At 35.8% G+C, this 19,169-nt stretch overlaps 5 protein-coding genes across 5 annotated transcripts; 3 read left to right on the forward strand and 2 right to left on the reverse strand.

Annotated features, from left to right (window-relative positions):
• Window positions 1,483-2,358, forward strand: LOC104789078 (F-box protein DOR-like). The gene has a single exon (XM_019245256.1). The coding sequence runs from the start codon at window positions 1,483-1,485 to the stop codon at window positions 2,356-2,358; it is 876 nt and encodes a 291-aa protein (XP_019100801.1).
• On the reverse strand, window positions 6,373-6,783 carry LOC104789079 (glutathione S-transferase T3-like). The gene has a single exon (XM_010514828.1). The coding sequence runs from the start codon at window positions 6,781-6,783 to the stop codon at window positions 6,373-6,375; it is 411 nt and encodes a 136-aa protein (XP_010513130.1).
• On the forward strand, window positions 9,717-10,739 carry LOC104789080 (F-box protein DOR-like). Its single transcript, XM_010514829.1, has one exon. The coding sequence runs from the start codon at window positions 9,717-9,719 to the stop codon at window positions 10,737-10,739; it is 1,023 nt and encodes a 340-aa protein (XP_010513131.1).
• Window positions 11,096-12,235, forward strand: LOC104786349 (transmembrane protein 97-like). Its single transcript, XM_010511725.1, has 2 exons — window positions 11,096-11,457; window positions 11,865-12,235. Exons 1-2 carry the CDS (start codon window positions 11,134-11,136, stop codon window positions 12,039-12,041), a joined length of 501 nt encoding a protein of 166 aa, XP_010510027.1. The 5' UTR covers window positions 11,096-11,133; the 3' UTR covers window positions 12,042-12,235.
• On the reverse strand, window positions 12,711-18,020 carry LOC104786350 (homeobox-leucine zipper protein HDG3-like). The gene is made up of 13 exons (XM_010511726.2): window positions 17,897-18,020; window positions 17,587-17,693; window positions 16,295-16,586; window positions 16,074-16,191; window positions 15,498-15,686; window positions 14,920-15,339; window positions 14,677-14,778; window positions 14,350-14,550; window positions 14,068-14,254; window positions 13,711-13,970; window positions 13,523-13,615; window positions 13,083-13,437; window positions 12,711-12,982 (listed from the first exon to the last, which is right to left on the reverse strand). The coding sequence occupies exons 3-13, from the start codon at window positions 16,558-16,560 to the stop codon at window positions 12,975-12,977; spliced, it is 2,199 nt and encodes a 732-aa protein (XP_010510028.1). The 5' UTR covers window positions 16,561-16,586; window positions 17,587-17,693; window positions 17,897-18,020; the 3' UTR covers window positions 12,711-12,974.

Here is a 19,169-nt window from a genome sequence, read left to right on the forward strand (position 1 = left end):
ACATTCTCATCAAATAACTGAAGATTCATTTCTATAAATTATAATTTATTTCGAATTATCTTATGTTTTAACATATGCGTTACAAAAATACATGTGTTGAAATTATAAAATCAAACATAAGAAATGACTAATATTCTTAAATGAATTTGTTTAAAATTATACATATTAATATTTGAAAATTTTAAAATCTAAAATAAATTTCATTGTTAGACATTCAATTTAGTAATCACATTTAACTATCTATTTCATCGTAAAGCCATAATTCACTTCTTCATGGATTAGAGTTAAAAATTTAACAAAAATAATAATATGAGCATCATATGAGATAATATGTATATTAGTTAGTATTTTAAATTTAACAATAAAAAAATCAGTTAACATCCACCAAATTTTTGGAAATCCAAAAATATCCTAAAATTATGCTTCTATATGTCATAATTTCATAAGTAATACTTTTGTCAATTTTCATCAATTAACCAAAAATTCATTCCTACAAACTCATTTTTTCTATATATTTTTTCAGGTGTCTCGTATTACTACATGCATTAGGATCTTTAAAATAAAACATGTAAAACTATACTAATACACATCATGTATTGAATTTTTTTTCTTTTTAAGTTCATTTTCTTTCAAGGTTTTATGTACTTACTTACAATAAAAATTTATATTACAACGATAAATATAATTTATATCCGACTAAAATTATGTTAAATAATTTATGTTATTCTTTTTAACTTTGTTATTCATTATTTTTTTTATTAATATACATGTTTAATAAATTAAGTTTTTGCTTACATATGTCAAATTTTATTGAGAACACAAGTATAATATAATTAGCATAAAATGGAAAAATATACTGATTTTGTTAGTTTTACTTTTTGATTTAGAGAAATAATTTTTCAAAAATATAAGCATGTAAAATCTTGAAAATATAATTAGCTATCCTAATTTTTGACACGTGTCAACATCTAATCAATATATTTGACATGTGTTACGATCTTGTTAACTAGTAACTTTGACATAAAGCTTACTCAGACATCCCGTCCTTTTCAAATCAAAATAACATTGAATCTAGGGTTTAAAAGCAGCGTCTTCTCCGCCATGAAAACACGGCGGCAGCACGTCTCCGAGGATGATGTAACCGTTTGTCGACGAAATACGCGACCGAAGACGACCTCAATTAATGGTGAAGAAAACGCATTACCGATACCAATAGATCTCGTTTTCGAGATATTCTCGTGATTGTCGGCGACATCTGTAGCGATATGTCGCTGCGTATCAAAGCTATGGGCTAACACACTTGGTTGTCCAGATTTCAAGGAGTTGTTCTTGAAAAGATCTTCGGCTTGTCCGCAGCTATTGTTCGTCCGCGAAAACTTTGATGTATTCTTCTCCTCGCCTCAGCTTCAAAATCCGGATGCGAACTCGTCTCATGCAGTCGCCACTCGTCTTATGCATTTCCCCTTCGATGGTTTTTATGAAATGAGCGGTGGTTCTGTTCATGGATTGGTCTGTCTTATTTACTATAAGCAGATCCCAAAGGGAAGGAAGGAAACGGTGCCGGTGATATGTAACCCTAGCACCGGTCAATCCTTAACATTACCCAAAGTGAGGACAAATAGAGTTAATGTGATAAGCTACTTGGGATATGATCCAGTTGGTAAACAATTCAAGGTATTGTCCATGTCCTTGCCAATTTTTGGCAACCAAAAGGGGATGTGTGGGGAGCATCAAGTTCTAACTTTAGGGCCTGGAAAACTGTCATGGAGAATGATCAACTGTAGTGCTGTCCCCCATGGGATTCTATATAATGAAAATAGAATATGCATCAATGGTGTTTTGTATTATCAAGCTTGGGTCCTTGGGTTTTCTAAGGTAATTATCTGCTTTGATGTTAGCTCTGAAAAGTTTACCCTTATTAACCTTGATAAGGATATGGTGCCTTGGCATGAGCCAACTTTGGTTAACTACAAGGGTAAATTAGGTGCACTTACAGCCTCAGATTTCGGGTCCTTTGGGACAGTTAGTGGAGATACTGAATGTCTTCAGTTGTGGGTTTTAGTAGACGCAGAGAAACACGAATGGTTGAAGTATACCTACGTCTTGCCCCCTTTGTGGAAGAATGTAGTTGGGAATGCTAGTTTAGACTTTGTTATTTTGACCGGTACAAACGAAATTGTCTTGTCGTCGGATGATCCATCCGGCCCTTTCTGTGTTTTCTACTACAATTTCGAGAGACAAACTGTCAGAAAAGTTGTTATGCAAGGAATGGACACATGTGTGACAAACGTTCACACCTTTGTAGACCATGTAGAGGATGTGAAGCTTATGAAAATGTTTCTACCTCGAGTATCGTAATAGATTATGGGCTTCTTAGTACATTCATTATGCTATAATGGGTGGCTTATTTATTCTCTGTTTTTTTTTTTTAAGTTTTGAACTATATTCTGTGGTCTAACTTCTAAGGCACGTTTTAGCTCTTTTTAAAGTCCTTTGTGTGTGTTCATGAATTCTTAGTCCGACAAAAAATGTTTACGAGACCGCGGATTACATAGTGCAAATAAAATAAAAGTTACCAATTACCACTGAATCAAACCAGAATAATGGCTGACGGTTCAACCGGTTCGGTTTAATTTTGATTTCGCCAATCTTATCTTATTATTAGTCGAGTTTCTCCTACAAAATTGTCAACTAGAGAGTGTGACATATATCTCATAAGAGCTTCAAACCTGTCGAAAATTCACAAAATTATATAACAACTTTAAATACACTAATATTTATTTTAACTAAATTTAAAAATATCATTATATTTAAAATAACTAATATATAAAAAAATTCATACAGCAAAAGAAAATAAGAGATCAAGTTCAAGGAGAGATCTAGTTGGAGTAAGAGACTTCAAGCTTAGAGCATGGGCATTGGTTGGGACAAAATTTTGGTCCCTCAAATATTTAAATCTTATTTTGAGAGTTTCTTAAGTTTGGTATGAGCATTGGTGTCCCTCACAGTTGGTCCCCCAGAAAAAATAATAATATTTTTAATTTTAAAAAGTAATTATTTAAATTAATAAGTAAAAACATATTAAAATTTTAATTAAAATAAAACATATAACAATGACATTAAAAAAGATAAGAAAATTACAAAGTTACAGAAACTTGAAAAAAAAAACAAAACATACAATTAAAACATTGAAAATAAAAAACATTAACCATACAAACATCACAATTAAAAACTAACATTTTATTAGTTACATAGAGTTTTTTTAATTAATCTTCATTATCTTGAAGATGTCCAAAATTAGTCCAAATATGCTCAATCCAATCTCTTTTTAACTGGTCATGGACTTGTTTATCCCGCATATTTGTTCGACAAGTAATCTTACTGCTCATATTTGAACCCAAACTGGCGGCACCGACGGTATATGTTTGATCCACATTTTCTCCGTGCTGAAATTCCGAAACAATGTTTCGGAAACTGTATGTATCTCGTTCGTCCTCGACAATCATATTATGGAGTATTATGCATGCTCTCATAACATTTACTATTTTGTATTTATCCCATAAAGGAGATGGGTTTTTAACAATGGCGAATCTAGCTTGCAAGACTCCGAAGGCACGCTCAACATCTTTCCGCACAACTTCTTGTTTTTTTAGAGAAGAGAGAATTTTTCATACCTTGTGGAAGCCGGATAGATTGTATAAAAGTGGCCCATTTTGGATAAATACCATCCGTGAGAAAGTACGCCAAATTGTACTCCCTTCCGTTGACAAAGAAGTTGACCTCCGGAGCTTGACCGTTAAGAACGTCATCAAAAACATTTAATCGATCCAGAATATTAAGATCGTTCATAGTACCTGGAGCTCCAAAAAAAGCATGCCATATCCAGAGGTCATACGAAGCTACCGCCTCCAACACGATTGTTGGTTTCCGGTTGATCGTGAATACATCCCTTTTCAAGCTGTTGGACAATTCTTCCACCCCCAATGCATGCAGTCAATGCTCCCAACCATCCCGGGAAATCCACGTTTTTCATTTTCATAGAGTAGTCTTTCTCGGTCGTCTGGTCTGGGACGTCTTAGGTATTCATCGCCAAACAAGTTGATTATTCCGGCGGTAAACTCGTGCAAACATTTCCGAGCTGTTGAAGCACCAATTTGTACATACTCGTCAACTGTGTCGGATGCAGTACCATATGTCAATTGACGAATAGCTGCAGTACATTTTTGTATTGGTGATAGACTAGCCCGTCCGGTTGCATCCTGGGATTGCTGGAAATACTCGACTTCGGTAGCGAGGCGTTGCACAATACGCATGAACAATGGCCTGTGCATCCGAAACCGGCGCCGGAATAAATACTCCGGGTATCTTGGAGTATCACTGAAATAATCATTCCAAAGGTTATTGTGGCCTTCTTCCCGGTTTCTCTGGATAAAGATCTGTTTCTTTCGCTCAACTGGTTCTTGAATGATATTAGAATTTTCGAGAAAATTATCAAAATAATCATCAAAATAAGCATCAAAATCATCAACAGCATCTCTTTGGTAGTGGTAATGGTTTGATGAAGATGACATTTTTTCAAGAAAAAAGATTGAGATCTTATTTTGATATTGAGGTGAAATGAAGTATAGAAAAAGAGTAATTGAGATGAGAAGATATGGTTTTGCATCATCGACAAAGGAAGTATATATAGAGTAAATGAGATGAGAAGATATGTGTTACCCGTGATTGTTTAATTTTGCTTGTGACACATCGAAACAATTGACTATTTTGCTTGTGAGTATTGATGAATGAATACAAAACGCCTGACATTGTTTGAGTACACATAACCCGTGACAATGTGAAACAATACTCATATGTCGTGACAATGTGAAACAATACACATAACCCGTGACAATGTTTACAAAAGTTTACAAGTTCATAGGCATACAAGTTCAGATAATTGTCACGGGTAATCATAGGCATACAAGCTTACAAGTTCATAGGCATACAAGTTCAGAACCATCATTTCATAACCACAATTACCAGTAAAGCAATGACAATAAAAATTACCAAAACCATCATTTCAAAACAATTTCTAAACTTATTTCTGCTCTTCCCTTGCTCAAACACTATCTTCTCTAACTGGGCTATTTTCTGCTCAGTTTCATTACGGATGTGTGAGTCATAGTCAGAAGCGAATGTGATGCTATCTACCTTCTCCATCAGCAGTTCACATTGTCTGTTCATCTCACTTATCTCCTCCATGACTGCTGCATCCCACCACTTGTGAATATGCATATCGCCATCATCAACATTCCCACATGTGAAGAACCTGCATTAACATATACAACATCGCAAATCAATTCAACCTCAGGTTAATACATTTGAAATCACTTAATAATATGGCAATGTTAAACCACTTACCTTTTGTTCTCGCTTGAGGACAAAATAGGCTGACCACCACAGTAACATACCTTAGGGAATCCGAATTCAACCTCAGGTTGGGGAGGGTATAGAGTCGCCTGAGTGTTGAGTAAGTTACTCTCAGCCTCATCCATCCGAATCAAAGCTTCCACTTCCCTCTCCTCAGTGTCCTGCGAATATCTATCATACTCATCTGATGAATCAGACTGTGAGTAGCTGTAGTCTTGTCCCATCAGATACTTAACCTGGAAATAACCAAGAACAGACATATTATAGCTCATCAGTTGAAATAAACAATAACAGTTAACATTATTCAAGAACAGTTATAGCTCATCAGTTGAAATAAACAAGAACAGTTAACATTATTCAAGAACAGTTATTGCTCATCAGTTGAAATAAACAAGAAATTCAAACACATAATTTATAGATAACAAAGACATCACATAAATTTATAGATAACAAAGAGAACACATAATTTAATATTGAAACAGAAATACAAAGTTGCGGTTTTAGGTCAATACATCAATCTGCAAAATACTGTGCAACTATCTTATCCTTTATAAGTTGATCAGCTGCACTAAGTGGCTCTGGTTTGGCAAGAAGTGTGTCTAGTATGCCAAGCTTCTGTAGCTTCTCCTTTTCAGCCATATCCACCTTCTTGACTTCCCACATGCTCTTGTACTCAGCAAGAGCCTTTCCCTGAGCTTTCTTCCTGTCAGCCTTCGCAGCCTTGACACCTTGAGGCCTTATCTCAGAGTCTTCTTCAGTGGGGGTTGCCTCGGATTGTGAAGCTGCACCTACTGGTTTCCTCTTTGTTCTGACAGAAGGTGATGGTGTGTTAATCATGTTTTGGTTAAGGAATTTCTGCTCAAACCTTAACAAACACCAGCAATGCTCCATTGTAAACTTCGTCTTATAGTCAGAGAAGTATATATCGTGAGCCACCTTCAGCACATCGTTCTCAGAGTGTCAACTACTGTTTAGTCTCTCCGCAGCTGCATAAGCCCCACAGAACTTGTTAGTGTGCTCATTGATCTTGAACCACCTCTGTTTACAGTTTATGTTCAGCCCTTGTTCACCGTTGGCTATCGCATGAGGAGACGCTGTATAGTACTTTTGAACCCTTTGCCAAAAGCTTCCTCCCTTTTGTTGATTAGCAATAATGGGGTCCTTCGAAGTATTCAACCACACACTGATCAAAATTTCATCGTCAGCCGGATTCCACTTCTTCCTATCCTTCTTGACAGGTGCCTCTTGAGAAAGAGGTACATCCGGGGATTGTTGAGAGCTCCATTGAGGTATTTCGTAAGAAGAGTTATCTTGGTTAAGTGACTCTCCTTGACTGTTGAGAAGATCTAAATAACTATTGTAAGAACTCATAGGAAGAAGAGATTGAGATGATTAGGATAAGAGGGAAGTATGGTTTCGTGTTTAAAAGAAGAACCAAAGAACCAAGAACCAAAAACGAGAGAGAGAAGATGATGGAGAAAGATTGAAGGCTGGTTTGGTGTTTAAAGGGTGAAAAAGTATCAAGTAATAAATTACCATTCATAATGACCAAAGCTTCAACTACCTAAGTCTAATCACAATTTATGACAACAAATATCAAGTACACCAACTACTTGAAGTCTATGACTGTTTGTCTTAAAAAATCTTCAACTCTGTTTTTTAGAAAGAATAGAGTTTTGTTAAGAGTTTTACATTTTTGAAACTTAGTTATACAAACTTAGTTATACTCTCAGCTTTAGTTACATATGAAGGCTGAGAGTAGCTTTAGTTATACTGTCAGTTTATATAAGTAGCTTTAGTTACATAAATTAGATATACTGTCAGTTTATATAAGTAGCTTTAGTTACACAAATGTTACATTAGATATACTGTCAGCTTATAAAAGTAGCTTTAGTTACATAAATTAATGCAAATGCAAATTTATATGATTTTCGTATGATTAATTAACTGACTAGTTCATATGATTTCCGTATACTAATTAGCTCTCATCAATCATCAACTACACTTGACGAATCTAAAGATACAAATCAAATGAACTAGTCTACCAAATCAAAAAAATGATACCACTCCATACCCCAAGTATACAACAAACAACAAGAAATTGACATTTTTGATGCTAATGGAATCGATTATTTACCTTTGACTGCCTGATTGTTGCTACTTGTTCCGTGATTTTTCTTTATGTGAGGCTTTCTTTAGGTGAGGTTGAGGAAACTCATAAACAACAAACAAGTGCAATGTTAAACTCGGTTTAACATAAAACAATCAAGTTTCACAACAAATAAGAGCAATGTTAAAACTCGTTTTCATTCATAAGAAAAGGCTTCACTTACCATGTAGGGATTGACTAACGCTTGCTATCCCATTCGAAATACGACCAAAGCAACAAACTTTATCCTTTGAAATCTGCATCCCCAAATAAATTTCGTAGAATTAGAACCAATTTTAAGATAGTTATTAAATCATAATCTAAAATCAAAGAGAAACTAATATGAAACCCTAAATCGAAACCCTAAATCGAAACCCCTAAAAACGAAATCGAATCCCTAAAGCGAAACTCTAAATCGAAATCCAGAACAAATTACGAAACCCTAAATTAAAATTAAATTCAGAGAGAACATATACATACATATAGTCAACACTCGAATCAAAACTCAGAGAAAAATCTATCGAATCACATAAACAATTGCCTTAAACCGAAAGAAGATAATACATCAAAAAAACAAAATCATCCAAGGAAACGAAGGAAACGAAGTTGGAACACAAACCTATTTCTATTGCAACCGGCGTGAGGAAATTGACGGCCGATTTGCCTTTGCTTCAGCCAAATTTCAAAGAGATCGACCATTGGGATAAAATCGCCTTCGAGAGAGAGAGAGAGAGTGAAGAAAGAAAGACGGAAATAAAATAAAAGTCTCGCGACCACGATTTTTTGGGTTCACCCTCGCCCAAACGACAGCAACCAATAACACCCCGCCACGTGTCTTGAGGGACGGACGAAAATACGTCCCCTGTGTAGATACGTTTCTTGCTTATGAAATTCATTTCTATTTAAAATTAAATCCTTTATTATGTGGGACGGTGTGTGGGTATGCTGATGCACATGCTCTTAGAAAAGAGAATATTGGCTTAAACATGAGTTTACTTGAGAATAAAGTAATCCTAATCTAAACAGAGTTATGGTTAGAGATAAGGATCAGAGATTTTTATGAGCTATCTAAACATAAGTGTTTTCCAATATGATTAGAATTAACGTTTTATATATAAGGAGATGTCAGATTGTGATATAACTTATGATTTGAGAAAGAGATAACCTGAGTGCTTAAGTTTTTGAGATATTTTTCTTAAGCAATAAGAAAAAATGTTGTTTAAATCAATCTTTAAATTCTTAAATCAAACCTGAGAACAATACGTTTTGCTTACGAAAACAGGTTTTCCAACTCATTACTCTGACTGGTTGGTTCGTCCACTATCTGTCGTGACTTAAAATTAAATAGTGATCTGGAATACTGACAGCCGGTTTAACGGTTCAGTTTAAACTAAAACGAGTTTTTTTTTGGCAGTTGCAACCCTTCCCTTCCTTCCTTTCGCGACCTCTTAAAATCAAAACTGCAGTTGAAGCTAGGGTTTGAAACAGTTGTCTTCTCCGCCATGAAAACACGGCGGCAGCACGTCTCTGAGGATGATGTAATAATTTCTTAACACCGTACGCGGCCGAAAACTTCAGGAGGAAACGTATTACCGATCCCAATTGATCTCGTTTACGAGATATTCTCGAGGTTGACGGCGAAATCTGTAGTGATATGTCGTTGCGTGTCGAAGCTATGGGCCTCCACACTTGGCTGTGCAGATTTCACTGAGTTGTTCTGTTAAATTTGGGCTTATCTTGGGCTTCTAACTAAAAACCAATTGGCAATTAGTAGATTGACCCTAACCCTTTATATATTAATGATAGTCCCTTCAAACTTCAGATGTGGGACTTGGCTTGTATCCAACAATCTCCCCTTCAATCCAAGGACCACGCCTCCTCGAGATGACAACTCCATCTCGAACCAATCCCTCTTGGACCGATAATAAACCCCTTCTTGGGCCCCCATTACTCGGGTTGACAAGAGACATGTCCTTATCCACTTTTCTAAATCCATCAGGATTTTTAACCTTGGGCTCTGATACCATGTTAAATTTGGGCTTATCTTGGGCTTCTAACTAAAAACCAATTGACAATTAGTAGATTGACCCTAACCCTTTATATATTAATGATAGTCCCTTCAAACTTCAGATGTGGGACTTGGATTGTATCCAACATGTTCTTCACCAGATCTTTGGCTCGTCCACAGCTATTGGTCGCCGGCAAAAACAGAGGTGTGTTGACCTTTTTCTCCTCGCCTCAGCTTCATAATCCGGATGTGAACTCGTCTACTGTAGTCGTCACTCGTCTTATTCAATTTCCCTTGGATGGTATTTGTGAAATGTACAGTGGTCTTGTCCATGGTTTGGTCTGTCTTATAAATAAGCCGATCATAAATGAAAAGACGGAAACGGTGCCGGTGATATGTGACCCTAGCACCGGTCAGTTTTTACCTTTACCCAAAGTGAAGACGGAGAGAGTTAATGTGATAAGCTACTTGGGATATGATCCAGTTGGTAAACAATTCAAGGTATTGGCCATGACCTGTCCAAATCCAAAATATGGCAACCTAAGGAGGATATGTGGGGAGCATCAAGTTCTAACATTAGGGTATGGAAAACTGTCATGGAGAATGATCGACTCTAGTATTCCCCCTCAGCTTCTATATAAAGATTTTGAAACTGGAATATGCATCAATGGTGGTTTGTATTATCCGGCTTCGGTTGATGGGGTTTTTAAGGTAATTTGCTTTGATGTTAGGTCTGAAAAGTTTACAGATATTAACCTTGACAATGGTATGGTTGGATCAACCCTGGTTAACTACAAGGGCAAATTAGGTGCACTTGATGTGTCAGATATTGAGTTGAGGCCAGTTACTGGACATACTAAATGTCTTCAGTTGTGGGTTTTAATAGACGCAGAGAAACACGAATGGTTAAAGCATAGGTTCGTATTGCCACCTTTGTGGAAGAATGTAGTTAGGAAGGCTAAGTTAGTCTTTGTTGGAGTGACCGGTACTAATGAAATTGTGTTGTCAACCAAATATTCACCCGCCCCTTTACGTGTTTTCTACTACAATTTGGAGAGCCAAACTGTCAGAAAAGTTGTAATGCAAGGAATGGATATAATTCATAATAATCTTCAGAGCTTTGTCGACCATGTAGAGGACGTGAAGCTTATGGAAATGTTTCCAACTTGAGATATTCTGTAACAGATGATTTGGGCTCCTATTAGTACATTCAATATGCACTTTATTATTATTCTCTGTTTTTTTTAAGTTTTAACTTCTTGTGGTGTGTCTGATTCAGACGATGAAGAGGAATAGTTGTTTCTAACTTCTAGAAGACACTTTTTAGCCTTTTGAAAGTCACTTTGTGAGTTGTGTTGATGAATTCTCTTAGTCAGACGATAATAATGTAATTAAAACAAATTGAACCGGAATCGAACCGGAATAATAGCAGACGGTTCAACCGGTTCGGTTTAATATAGATTTCGTCAATTACTTTAAGTAGGGCGGTTCTTCTTCTTCCTTCGTCTTCTTCGTTTTCGCGGTCAACGATAGATCAAAGCAAAAAAAAAGAACAAAAAAAACAATGGGAGCAATTTGCAAGGTGAGCGATGCTGTTCTCTTCTTGTACTTTGCTCTGATGGCGGTCGTTGCGCCGCTCATCGACGGCCAAATGAGTCTCCCCGGAGATATCTTCCCTTCGTTTCTCGTCGATCTGAATCGCTGGTACGTAGCCGAATTTGGTGATTATCTTGCCATTGAGAAGCCACATTTCCTCGTCGGACTCGTATGGCACGAGCTTTTGCTTCTTTGGCCGCTCTCGATCCTCAACGTCTACGCAATTCTCGCTGGGAAATCGTGGTTCGGTACCACATCTATGGTGTACGGAGCTTCCGTCGTGGCTTCAATGGTACAGCATTAGATATACTTCATTTAATGTGTTTGATTTTGTGGATCTGCCGAAACTATTAGTTGTATTATTGATCTGAAAAGCTTGAGCCTGATGTGGTGAAATATGAATAGATCTGCTTATTGGATTTGATAATGTATTATATAGTCTATAAAACAGAGTAGTGGGATCTGTATATGCTTGATTCAAGATTTCATTTTGATTACAAATGCATTTTGTTAATTTCAATTATGGTTGACCAGTTTCATTCATGGTTATTAGAATTAGTATGAGACTATGAACTTGTCTTACTGTTCTGCAATGTGAATCTTTTTGCTTTGGGGATGTTACTTATGGTATATATATAATATATATGCCTTGTGATTTAGAATCTGATTTTTTAACTATTTTTTACTTATTTTCATTAGGCTGCTATACTGGGAGAGATGATAGGTTCAGGGAAGGCATCTGAGAAATTGTTGATGATTTATGTACCATTCATGGGAGTTGGTGTTCTTGCTCTTCTCCGCGGTCTTCTTTCTCAATCAAACAATGGAGCTGTTGGCAAGAGACCCATTGTTTTGGCCAGGAGAAAGCGTGCTTAAAGTTAACCGATGATCAGCAAGTGTATGTCTCTTTTTTTTGTCTCTTGAGAATTTCTGCTAAGGTGGATTTTGCTTTTTAACTTTTTTTTTCTTTTGAGAAAATTTTGAACCTTTCGGCTGGATTCTTGTTGTTTTTTCTTAGCAATATCATGTGTGTTCTTGTTTGAGATGAAATGAAGTTAAAATTGAAGGTATTTACAAGTCACCTCACCAAAAAAAAAGTCTACATATTGGGGTCTTGACAAATCACAACCCAAGATTGGGTTTCATCAGCTCAGATTTTGTTTAGTCTGGTTGGTTTTTTTGGTCAATCGATAACCATAGCCATCAGCCAAAAACTCGTTAAGCTCTCCTGCAAAACTAATAGAGTCTTGGGAAGAAAAGGTGTGAACTTATGATAAATCAAAGTCCAGAAATATACAACAAANAAAGTCCAGAAATATACAACAAAAGAAAAATATATATATATATATATATATATATATATATATATATAAGGGTGATATAAAGCCAATATTATCAACAACAAAATATAAAAAAAAGGCAAACTTGAAACTCACATAGAGAAAAGGAGTACTCAATAACTCAAATGCTGAAATAACAAAAGGTTCCCACAAAGACAAGGAATCATAAGACTCAACTGAAATAACGAAAGGTTGCAATAATGACTCAACTGAAATAACAGAAGGTTCCAACAATGACAAGAAGAAACAAAAGACTCAAATGAAATAACAAAGTTGTTTTTTTTATTTTCCCATCTTGAATGGGTATATATTCCAGGGCAAGTCAAATCCCGAACCTCATAAAGAACAAATCTCTTTGGGTTCGTTCTTGACTCCTCCCCTTTTGAAGCTCTCCAATTAACTCTCAAAACCAATCTTCCACACAAACACACTTCTCCTCTTTCTTCCTTGATTCAATCTTCCATTTAGCTTACTTTCCTGTAAAAATACCAAACAAAAACGTCATCAGCACCTTAATTGAGTAGCAAGTATTCGATAAGTATTAAGTTTGTTTATGAAACAGATTCAAAAAAATTACCGAGCGAGGGTGTTGCAATCTGAAAAGGAAACAAAGCTTTGATCTTCATCACGGTTGTACGAATCAGGGTCTCAGCGGTTGCAACAGAGGTAATACTCAGCTTACCCATATGAACTTCTTCAACAAGCATCTGGAAGGAAACGGTCAGGAGTGATCCTCCATGCTCATCACCCATACCATCCGGAAGAATAGCAATACCAGATGGCAGGAGAGGCACGTAGTCAGGATCTTGACCTTCACTGAGAACACCCTCTATTGATGCCGTATCAACAGGCGCATAGACCACAAATGAAGCTGTTGGATCAGTAGAGGTCTCTTGAATTATCATCATATTCTTCTCGCAAGGAATTGCATTCTGTAACCAAAACAAAACATCGGTCACATACCAAAAGAGTAACAAAAGTATGCATTCTCAAAACACACAACTCAGCTCTCTTTACCCTGAGTAAAGTTGCACAGTTCCTGCTGTCTCTCCCATTTGCAATCTCTGATATCTTATGCACAACCACCCCTCCGCCGCAGAGGACATCCCACTGCAGATAGATATTTCAAAACATGTTATATAAGGAAGTCATAGAAAGAAAAAAAGACAAAAAAAGAGAAGTCTTGTCCTAAATTATAAGTATACACTGTCTCGATGATCCACATCTCTGAGAGAGTCAAAGACAATATTAGGAGGAGCAGGAACCCAAAACGAAGTGGCTGCAGAAATAACGACACCAGGAGGCCTTCCTGGATCATTTATGTTCTTCATTGTCATCACTCTGATATCATCTCCTCCAGCACCAGAAAACGTAGTCCCCATCGAACTGGTCAGCCCAACAAAGAAGTTTCTTGAGACCCGCTCAGCTAGTTTCAGAATGCTCATCTTTCCATGGTCCGTTAGCACTGCACCATATCACAAAACTCTCAGAATGGTTAGTAAAAAAGAAACATTAAAGAAATAAACACATTTCTTTGAGTAGTAAAAAAAAAAAAAAATTACCAAGGTGATCAGGCGAATCCACGGATCGAAAATCTGTAGTCATGATGCTAGCAATCCTCTCGCACTGGCGTTCCAATGTTGCAACCCAGCGGTTAGCAGCAAAAGCTTGACCAGAACTGATGAAGTGCTTGAATATGTTTTGATTTGCTTCTCTGTCATCTACTTCCACATGTTCAACCCACGTTACCTTTTTTTCCAAACCAGCAAAAACAATCATTAATTAAAATATGAAACCATGCATACACTAAATAACCATAATGCATGAGACAACAATAGGTTTACCTTAGAGTAACCATTAGGGGTTTCTTGAATCAAGCACCCAGAGGGTCTGCGGCGACATTTCATGTGGATATTTGGAAAGAGATGGTCGATGGAAACATCCACCACCGCCCACAAATTCTCTCCTTGCTGTCTACAGTAGCGGACAAAGTAGCTTTCGCGGGTTGAGACTAGCGGCGAAAGCACTTGGTACTCAGCACTCATCTATGGATAAAGCACAACATTGGTTATATACGTTACATCAAATATGGTTTCAGTTTTGTTTTATAACTCCCTTATAGATTATATCAAATGTATAAATAAATAAAAAGTAACGTATAGAAAAATTACGATTTGGAGAGCTCCATTGAAGTTTCCAGCAGTATCAGTCAAAAGATTCTCATGAGTTATGGCTCTACCAACCATTCCTACAAACATTGTCGACCAAAGATTCTGCCAATATATATATAGATCGTTAATTACACACCTTATAATATAATGTTATATACTATGAAATAGGATCATATTTAGTTATAATATGAAAGTATTAATTAGGGTCATATAATCTGATATAATGATATTAATTCAATTTACCGCTTGCATGAGCATCTCAACAACGCCAGTAGGATTCATTGCCACGAGCGCGGTTTCCCTGGAAGCCTCGGTTCTAAACCCGCTCAGTCTAGGCCCGAGACCCTTCCGAAACGTCCTAGCGTATTCATCCAAGTTCAAAGCTAGGCTAGTGCCATTAAATCCTCCCATCCACAGTGGTTCATCCACTTGAGCCATCAACATTAGCTCCTCCATGGCTCCAATTGCCAACCCCATGATCATCCGCGAATCAGCATCTGCCGGTCCAGTGATTTCCCTCGAGAGGTTTCCTCCAGTTCCACTAGATGATCCCGCCTCGAACTCGAAAGTTGGAGGACGATTAGAAGGCCGAGGAGACATAACCGGATTGCTTACTACCGATTTGCTGCTAAACCTTACCGCCAGAGCAGTCAATTCATTGATCTATAGAACCCCAAAAAACAAGAAATACAACTTTTTAAATAACTTCTAAATGTAATATGTATGCGTCATTTATTATAACTTCTCTAATGTATGTGTTTGGCTATATGTAAATTGTAGTGGTCAGTGTGTGTGTGTGTGTGTATGTTCACAACTAGTACCTCCTCCTTTAGCCGGGCGTTTACGATCCGAAGATGATGTTCTTCGAAGGACATTTCGCCAATTGCAGTTTTGCCTCCACACTTAGGGCACAAGGCTAAGTAAACAGCTTCTCGGAACCGTTCGTTTTCAGATTTAAGCATGGTGTTCAATGACCGAAGTTCTGTGTTCTCACAACGTTCTTGCTGATTCTGCAAAACAAAAACAAAAAAAGGTTCTTAATAATATTTTAAACTACATAATAAACCAATTACTAAGTCATTATCTTAGGATATGAAACAACAAAAGTAATGAAGTTTTTTTGGTTTTCAAGTGGAAAGAAAACATGCATTAACTAAAGTAAGATATGTACATGTGTTGCCTGCTTGACCTAATGTTTAGTAATGTGTGTTTCACACGTTTCAAAACGATATAATATATTCCTTACTAAATCAGATAAACCTAAAATCTTAAAAACTGGATTCTAATTCAACATATAGTTATGAGCGATCATCACAATCTCAATCAATCATGTCTATAGATACATTAAATACAATATGTGTGAGATGGTAACAAATTCATTAAATATGTCTATATACCTTGTTTTGAGTGCGTTTGTTCTGGAACCAGAATTTGATCTGAGCAGGTGCTAAACCCAATTGACGGCCAAGATCCTTCCTTTGTTTGTCATCTGGGTGAGGACACTCTTTGAAGAAACTAATTCAACAGAAACGAAAAAGATGTGAAATGATTATATATAATTTCTAGAGTTAGATAATATAAGTTGAGTTATAAAAAGAGAAGAAATTAATTAAATTACGCTTCCATCTCCTGAATCTGATATTGGTTGTGACGATGGTATTTTTTTCTCTTACGAGAAGGACCTTGATCGCTACCCATTTCTTCTTCACGACTGTCGCTTTCTTCAGCTTCAGTACCAGCTCCAACACCAGCATCAGCTTCAACACCAGCATCAGCTCCACCATTAGTGTTGTAAAGTCCAACATCAGTGTTGTTCATGTTATTGTTCTCGTTGTTATCATTGTCTCCATTGTTATCCACTGGTACCATGTTTGGCTCGGACATGTTTGCTCTTTCGATTTCTGGAAGATCTAATAAGAGTTGAAAAGACGAAAATAAGTTAATTAATTACTACAAATTAAAAACATAGTAGAGGGATATAAAATTATGAGAACTCATTAGATCTAAAAATTAGGGCTTGTGGAAAAGGTTTCTTAATGTTTTCCTTCTTTTTTTTTTGTCAAACGTTTCTTAAAGTTTTCCTTTGACCTGGAAAATGATAAGAATCAAGAAGGATTTTTTTCCAAAATTGGGTTTTTTTTTAAAATTTTTATTTTTGGATTTAGACACAGTCACACCTCTCTCTCTCTCTCTCTCTCTCTCTCTCTCTCTCTCTCTCTCTCTCTCTCTCAAAGTCAAAATACTTTTTTTTTTTACAGATCTTGTAAATAAAAGACTAAAAAGAGTAACAGACAAACAAAAACCGACCAGTAGAAATCAAAGACAAAAAAGAATAATGATAAAAGACAAAAGAAAAATAACGCATCACACATCACAGTCAGCAGATTACAAATAATAAACACAAACAAATGAATTAATTAAAAAAAGCCCTAACCAACAGATCAACACTATGAAATCTCCGAAACTAGTTCAACACTATAATCGTATTCTTTGAAGTTTGACGATGTATACAGATCTACATTATAGAACAAGGACGGAATTGTTGTATTCATTTTCCCAATTAAAGCCAATAAAATGACCACAAGAAGATCAAAGAATACGATTAAATTATTTGATTTAATTTTAATTAAAAAGGTAAAATTATTAGATCTGTATGTATATGTTTATAAAGTTCTACCACTAAAATTCTTCTTTTTTCCTTTAGAAATACTATCAAATTTTGTAAAGGGGCAAATAAGGCATGGTATCATATGAAACCTACCAGCAACAAAATCAAACTTATGTGATCTATTAATTTTTTCCCATTATTTTGTTATAATTATTGTATTTAATTGGTCGACACATGCATATATGATTATGATTAAGAACATAAACATAAATGAAAAGGATAACGAGAGAATCCAGCGATACCTTTAAAAGGTTTTGGCTGCGTAAATTAACTCAGAATAATCAAATCTTTAAGCTTATTGTTCCCTTGTTAGCTTGATCTGTCCTTCCATCTTTGTCTCACTCTTTTTCTACAAACGAAAAGGAAAAAAAAAATATAAATCTATAAACAAAACACGATCCCAAAAGCAAGATACATAAGAAACCAAATCATCATTTGATGTATATGATAGATACAACAACAATGGATTTGATTAGAACTCGATATTTTATCATCAAGATGGAATTGTATAAAATCAATCAGATGAAAAAAGATGAGTGGTAGATATATTACGTTTGTCAATGAAAAATAGGATAGTATCTATTGCTAAGCAATAGGGGGCTTGGTTGGAAATCAACTAATGGTTTTATGAAGTGGTTTTGAGGTGAGTGAGTGGTGGTGAGAGTGCAAGTGAAATTAGGGGTTGTAGAGACAAATATTTATAGGTGGAGAGGGAAACACTTACTTTACCCTACATGCTCGAAGGAAAGAGAAGCCAAAGATAATGTCAGAAAAGAAAAGAGAAGATGATAAAGATGCTTTTGTATTTTTATCCATGTGTCACAATGTAATTGGTTTTCTATATATGGTTTTGTATATGGAAAGTTATTCAATCTAAACTTGAATTGTAATATTTTTAACCTTTTTGGTATTTTCAACTTGAGTCCTTTTTCAATTTTTACTTTTGAAAAATAATGATTTCTATAAAACATCATGTTTATATATATATGCACTACAAGAAAATAAGTTTATTGAGACGTATTTTTGATACAAAAAATTTCCGTCACAAATTTGTGACACTTTAAATACGATATTATGACTAAGTTTATTTGTAACAAATTCATAGTATTTTCGTCACTATATTATGACGAAAAAACTCAGTAACAAAAGTTTGTCACAATTAGTGACGAATATGCTACGATAATATTAATCGTCACTCTTATGACTACATTGTGACCAATATGTTGTTGCAAATTAGTTATGAACTTATAAAAGATATGCAAGTCAAAGTTTGTGACATAAAAATGAGTAAACTTTAGTCATAAAATAGTATAAATTGTTATGTCATTTATACAAAGCCCATTAAGCCAAGTCTCTAACCCTAATTTAACAAGACTTATTTAAGAGATGATTAGGGTTTTATTCTTTATAATTTCGTGCCTCCATAACCTAGAGAGAGAGAGAGTGAACCATTTGAGAGAAAGAGAACAAGGAGCCACAATTGAGATTAAGGACAGATCTTACATGCTCTAGGAGATGGTGGAAAATAAGGGGTAAACGGACTCTTTTATGGACGAATTTTGGTGAGCAATTTTCCAACCCATAGATGTAAGTTTTCCCCAAAGGATTTTGTAACCCCTTTTGTAAATTAAAAGTTATACATGTTTTCTCAAACCTATTCTGCGCAGATTCGCGAATTAACATCAGTCATCTTGTGAAATCATTTCCCACTGCTACAAATTGAACCAGAAGCGGATCTACCAACCGTTGGAAAGATCTGAGTCTTACCTTTCCAGAAAGCCTGAAATCGTTTCCATAGGAGTTATAACATGGAAGTTATCATCGA

This window comes from Camelina sativa, chromosome 5 (genome assembly GCF_000633955.1).
Source record: "Camelina sativa cultivar DH55 chromosome 5, Cs, whole genome shotgun sequence".
Classification (NCBI taxonomy): domain Eukaryota; kingdom Viridiplantae; phylum Streptophyta; class Magnoliopsida; order Brassicales; family Brassicaceae; genus Camelina; species Camelina sativa.

What these genes read in the sequence shown, in the direction of transcription:
- LOC104786350 (XM_010511726.2), bottom strand. Translation starts at nt 16,560, where the DNA reads ATGTCCGAGCCAAACATGGTACCAGTGGATAACAATGGAGACAATGAT. An exon ending in TTGAGATGCTCATGCAAGCG is followed by an intron (nt 14,779 to 14,919) that starts GTAAATTGAATT and finishes ATATATTGGCAG; the next exon opens with AATCTTTGGTCGACAATGTT. An exon ending in ATGTGGATCATCGAGACAGT is followed by an intron (nt 13,616 to 13,710) that starts GTATACTTATAA and finishes ATCTATCTGCAG; the next exon opens with TGGGATGTCCTCTGCGGCGG.
- LOC104789080 (XM_010514829.1), top strand. Translation starts at nt 9,717, where the DNA reads ATGTTCTTCACCAGATCTTTGGCTCGTCCACAGCTATTGGTCGCCGGC.
- LOC104786349 (XM_010511725.1), top strand. Translation starts at nt 11,134, where the DNA reads ATGGGAGCAATTTGCAAGGTGAGCGATGCTGTTCTCTTCTTGTACTTT. An exon ending in CTTCCGTCGTGGCTTCAATG is followed by an intron (nt 11,458 to 11,864) that starts GTACAGCATTAG and finishes TATTTTCATTAG; the next exon opens with GCTGCTATACTGGGAGAGAT.
- LOC104789078 (XM_019245256.1), top strand. Translation starts at nt 1,483, where the DNA reads ATGAGCGGTGGTTCTGTTCATGGATTGGTCTGTCTTATTTACTATAAG.
- LOC104789079 (XM_010514828.1), bottom strand. Translation starts at nt 6,783, where the DNA reads ATGAGTTCTTACAATAGTTATTTAGATCTTCTCAACAGTCAAGGAGAG.